At 64.0% G+C, this 5,021-nt stretch overlaps 2 protein-coding genes across 2 annotated transcripts in view; one reads left to right on the top strand and one right to left on the bottom strand.

Annotated features, from left to right (window-relative positions):
* The first annotated feature begins 320 nt into the window (after positions 1-320).
* LOC112956833 (histone H3.3) lies at positions 321-3,150 on the top strand. Its single transcript, XM_026050302.1, has 3 exons — positions 321-503; positions 629-782; positions 1,988-3,150. Exons 1-3 carry the CDS (start codon positions 376-378, stop codon positions 2,114-2,116), a joined length of 411 nt encoding a protein of 136 aa, XP_025906087.1. The 5' UTR covers positions 321-375; the 3' UTR covers positions 2,117-3,150.
* LOC112956835 (transcription factor RelB homolog) overlaps positions 2,313-5,021 on the bottom strand; it is a gene marked incomplete at its 5' end in the record, with an annotated part of 13,932 nt that continues 11,223 nt past the window's right edge. The window contains 2 exons of the mRNA XM_026050303.1: positions 2,313-2,342; positions 3,960-4,207. Coding sequence (XP_025906088.1) covers positions 2,313-2,342; positions 3,960-4,207 — 278 coding nt within the window. The remainder of the gene's footprint in view (positions 2,343-3,959; positions 4,208-5,021) is intronic.

Below are 5,021 nucleotides of genomic sequence, written 5' to 3'. Positions count from 1 at the left end.
GTCCCGCCTTCCGTGTGCGGCCGGGCGCTGATTGGTGGGTTGGGGCGGCGGCGCTGATTGGCCGGCGCCTGCAGCGGCTCTCTGCGAGGCGATAGGCCGCGGGGCGCGTCAATCACGGAGGGGAAGGCGGCGCCGTCGGCGCTGCCGCCCGCCTTGCGAACGGATTGGCGGAGCGCTGCCACGTGGGCGCGGGCGGCCAATGAGGGGGGCTCCCGCGCGCGCGGAGCCTGCTGGGACTTGTAGTCCGCAGCCATGAGGGAGCGCGCGGGACGCCCGGCCACCCGTTCCTCATGGCCGCCCCTCCGCGCCGTTTCCCCCCGATCTCGCAGCGCTTCGAGCCCCGGCAGCCTCCGTGAGCGCTGAGGAGCGGCCGCCATGGCCCGCACCAAGCAGACGGCCCGCAAATCCACGGGCGGCAAGGCGCCGCGCAAGCAGCTCGCGACCAAGGCGGCCCGCAAGAGCGCCCCGTCCACGGGCGGCGTGAAGAAGCCCCACCGCTACAGGTACCGCGCGGAACGGGCCGCTTCCCAGCCGGAATTCCACAAAAACAAAGGAATTCCGCCAGCTCCGCAAAAAAAAAACGGGGAAAATCGGGATTTCCGGCCTTAACGTGCGCCCTTCCCTGCAGGCCGGGCACCGTGGCGCTGCGGGAGATCCGGCGGTACCAGAAATCCACGGAGCTGCTGATCCGCAAGCTGCCGTTCCAGCGCCTCGTGCGGGAGATCGCCCAGGACTTCAAGACGGATCTGCGCTTCCAGAGCGCCGCCATCGGCGCGCTGCAGGTGAGCGGGATGCTGCCTGGGATGGGGGCGCTTCCCGGGATGGGGGCGCTTCCCGAGGCGCTTCCCGGGGAGTTTCCTGGGACACGGGCACTTCCTGGGGCACTTCGCGGGACGTGGGCGCTTCCCGGGACACGGGCACTTCCCGGGGCGCTTCCCAGGGCCCTTCCCGGGACGCAGGTGCTTCCTGGGACACGGGCACTTCCTGGGGCGCTTCCCGGGACAGGGGCGCTTCCCGGGGCACTTCTGGGGACACGGGCACTTCCCAGGGCGCTTCCCGGGACAGGGGCACTTCCCGGGGCACTTCCTGGGACAGAGGCGCTTCCTGGGCTGCGGGCACTTCCCAGGGCACTTCCCAGGGCACTTCCCAGGACATGGGCACTTCCTGGGGCGCTTCCCGGGACACGGGCACTTCCCAGGACATGGGCACTTCCTGGGCTGCGGGCATTTCCCAGGACACTTCCCAGGGCACTTCCTGGGCCGCGGGCACTTCCCAGGGCACTTCCTGGGGCACTTCCCAGAACAGGGGCGCTTCCTGGGGCACTTCCTGGGCCGTGGGCAATTCCCGGGGCGCTTCCCGGGACAGAGGCGCTTCCCGGGACACGGGCACTTCCCAGGACACGGGCACTTCCTGGGGCGCTTCCCGGGACGCGGGCACTTCCCAGCACATGGGCACTTCCTGGGCCGCGGGCATTTCCCAGGACACTTCCCAGGGCACTTCCTGGGGCACTTCCTGGGACACGGGCACTTCCTGGGACACGGGCACTTCCTGGGGCACTTCCTGGGGCACTTCCCGGGACACGGGCACTTCCCGGGACACGGGCACTTCCTGGGGCACTTCCTGGGGCACTTCCCAGGGCACTTCCCGGGACACGGGCACTTCCTGGGGCACTTCCCGGGGCACTTCCCGGGACACGGGCACTTCCTGGGGCACTTCCTGGGACAGAGGCGCTTCTCGGGACACGGGCACTTCCCGGGACACGGGCACTTCCCGGGGCACTTCATGGGACAGAGGCGCTTCTCGGGACACGGGCACTTCCCAGGACGCGGGCACTTCCCGGGGCACTTCCTGGGACAGAGGCGCTTCTCGGGACACGGGCACTTCCCAGGACACGGGCACTTCCCGGGCCACTTCCCGGGGCACTTCCCGGCGCGCGGGCGCTTCCCGGGGCACTTCCCGTGCTGAGCGGCGCCCCGGGCCTCCGCAGGAGGCCAGCGAGGCCTACCTGGTGGGGCTCTTCGAGGACACCAACCTGTGCGCCATCCACGCCAAGCGCGTCACCATCATGCCCAAGGACATCCAGCTGGCGCGCCGCATCCGCGGGGAGCGCGCCTAGCCTTCCTCCGGCCTCCTCCTCCTCCTCCTCCTCCTCCCGCAGGGACTCGGCCTCCGCCACCCCGGCCTCCGTCGCGCCCCGCAAGCGCCAGCCCCTTTTTGTCCCTTTTTCTCCCTCTTTTTGTGGCGTACAGGCAAAGAAAAACGCAAGAAACTCGGGAAACTTACCGCTTTTTGGGGTGTTTTCTGTTTTTTTTTTACTTTTTTTGGGCGGAATTGCAGGAATTCTGCAAAATGGGAGTATTGCGGCAAAAAATCTGCAGGTTGCAAATTTGGGTTTTTTTTACCTTTTTTTGGCAGAATTGCAGGAATTCTGCAGAATTGCAACAAAAAAAAATTGCAGATTTTTGGGGGTTGTTTTCTGTCTTTTTTTTTTTACTTTTTTGGGCGGAATTGCAGGAGTTCTGCAAAATGGTAGAATTGCAACAAAAAATCTGCAGGTTGCAAATTTTGGGGGGGTTGGGGTTTTTTTTACCTTTTTTGGTAGAATTGCAGGAATTCTGCAGAATTGCAACAAAAAATTGCAGATTTTTGGGGGTTGTTTTCTCTTTTTTTTAACTTTTTTTGGCAGAATTGCAGGAATTCTGCAGAATCGCAACAAAAAATGCAGATTGCAGATTTTGGGGGGTTGTTTTCTCTTTTTTAAACTTTTTTTGGCAGAATTGCAGGAATTCTGCAGAATCGCAACAAACAATGCAGATTGCATATTTTGGGGGGTTGTTTTCTTTTTTTTCTTACTTTTTTTGGCAGAATTGCAGGAATTCCGCAGAATTGCAACAAAAAATTGCAGATTTCAGATTTTTCCATTTGCAAATTTTTTCAGAATTCCAAAAAAAAACCCTAAAGCGCAAGGGGGGAACGTTTTTGGACTGCCTGGTTTTGTGCACAGCGCTTGAGTGGATTCGGGCGCTTCAAACGGGGCAAAAAAAGGAGCTTTTGGTGATTTGGTGCGCCGGGCTCGCCCGCCGCTTTTCCAGGGTTTTTCCTGTTTTCCCGTTTCCTGGGGCTTCCTCCCGCTGTTTGCCCCGCGCTCCGGGAGTGGGGATCCCGGGAAGGGGCGGGATTGCCGGAGCGAGGGAATAAAGGCCGTAAATGTGGACGGCGCCGGGCGGCGGCTCCGGAGCGTCATTGCGGCCGCATCCCCATTCCGTCGGCATTCCCGGCCCCTCATCCCAATGGATTCCCCAGCCTTCAGCTCCCTGCTCCTTCCCGCTCCCATGGCCCATTCCTTTCTCCATCGGCATTCCCGGCCGCTCATCCCAACGGATTCCCCATCCTTCAGCTCCCCTGCTCCTTCCCCGCTCCGTCGACATTCCCAGCTCCTCATCCCAGTGGATTCCCCATCCTTAAGCTCCCTGCTCCTTCCTGCTCCCATAGACCATTCCCCGCTCCGTCGGCATTCCCGGCCGCTCATCCCGATGCATTCCCCATCCTTAAGCTCCCTGCTCCTTCCCGCTCCCATGGACCATTCCCTGGCGCCGTGGGGAGGGTTTCCCTGGAAAAACCTCCGTGTTTTCCCTGCGGAAGCGGCGCTCGCCGCTGACGTGATTGGCCCTGACACGGGGACATTAAATTTAGCGCCGGGCGCCCGCCCGGATCCGTAGGCACCTTAAGCGGGATTAGGAGCCGGGTTTGCGCCGGCGCACACGGACACGCTTCCCGCCGGGAAAGGGGGGCGATCCCGGTGGCGCCGCGGGGAGGGATCCCCTGTGAACCCCCCCCACCCCGGTCCCCAAAATCCCGGAGCGAAAGGGGCCGGGGCTCTGCGCCGCTCCCGCCGGGATGGGGGGCGGGATGCGGGATGGGGAGAGGGGCCTGGAGCTGGGTGGGAATGGGTGGGATACGGGAGGTGGGATACGGGAGGAAGGTGGTGGGATATGGGAAGCAGGAGGCGGGATATGGGAGGAAGGAGGTGGGATGTGGGATCCAGGATGCGGATCCAGGATCTGGGGTGCGGGCTCCAGGATGTGGGATCCAGGATGAGGATCCAGGATACGGGTCTGGGCTACGGGATCCAGGATGCGGGTCCGGGATGCGGATCCACGATCCGGGATGCGGATGCGGGACGTGGGCTGCGGCGTCTGGGCTGTCGCTGCCGGCGGATTAGGGTCAATCGGCGCCAAATCCCTCCCGGCTCCAAAACAACCTAATGAGGGCAGGGCCCGGAGCCGCTCCGCTTCCCGGGAGCCCCGGAGCCCTTCCCAGCCGCCGGGGCCGGAGCCGGGGCCGTTTCCAGCCCCTGGGTCCAGATCCGGGACAATTTCCATCCCCTCACGCGGGATCTGGAGCCTTTTCCCATCCCCTCATGCGGGATCTGGAGCCTTTTCCCATCCCCTCCCGTGAGATCCGGAGCTTTTCCCATCCCCTCCTGCGGGATCCAGAGCTTTTCCCATCCCCTTACACAGGATCTGGGGCCATTTCCATCCCCTCCCGTGGGATCCGTGGCCTTTTCCCATCCCCTCCCGTGGGATCCGGAGCTTTTCCCGTCCCCTCACGTGGGATCCGGAGCTTTTCCCATCCCCTCCCGTGGGATCCGGAGCTTTTCCCATCCCCTCACTCCAGATCCATTCCTCCCGTGACCCCCATGCGCCCCGAGACCCTCGTTAGCGCTAACGAGGGCTGCGCCCGGATGCCGGGGCCCCCGGCACCCCATTCCCGCCCGGATCCGCACCCCCCCCCGCGGATGGGAATTAATTGGCGGCGGGGGGGGATTAGCCGGGATTAGCGGGACCGGCGGCCGGTGACATCAGGGCCCCGGCGCCCTTAAAGCCGCCGCCGGCGCCGCCGCGGCCTCCCCGCCGCCTGCGCCCGGTGAGCCGCTGGGGACGGGCGCGGGGACACCCCGGCACCGGGAATGGGACCCTGGGAATGAGGGGACAGGGAGGAGGGGACACCCCGGCACCGGG

Source organism: Nothoprocta perdicaria, unplaced genomic scaffold (assembly GCF_003342845.1).
Source record: "Nothoprocta perdicaria isolate Ctin4 unplaced genomic scaffold, notPer1 scaffold_673, whole genome shotgun sequence".
In the NCBI taxonomy this organism is placed as follows: Eukaryota; Metazoa; Chordata; class Aves; order Tinamiformes; family Tinamidae; genus Nothoprocta; species Nothoprocta perdicaria.
The sequence above is the reverse complement of the archived record's forward strand: the minus strand, read 5'-3'. Positions and strand labels throughout refer to the sequence as shown.

Coding starts and splice junctions, on each gene's coding strand:
- LOC112956833 (XM_026050302.1), top strand. CDS start 376: ATGGCCCGCACCAAGCAGACGGCCCGCAAATCCACGGGCGGCAAGGCG. Junction 504..628: donor AAGAAGCCCCACCGCTACAG/GTACCGCGCGGA, acceptor CCTTCCCTGCAG/GCCGGGCACCGTGGCGCTGC. Junction 783..1,987: donor CCGCCATCGGCGCGCTGCAG/GTGAGCGGGATG, acceptor GGGCCTCCGCAG/GAGGCCAGCGAGGCCTACCT.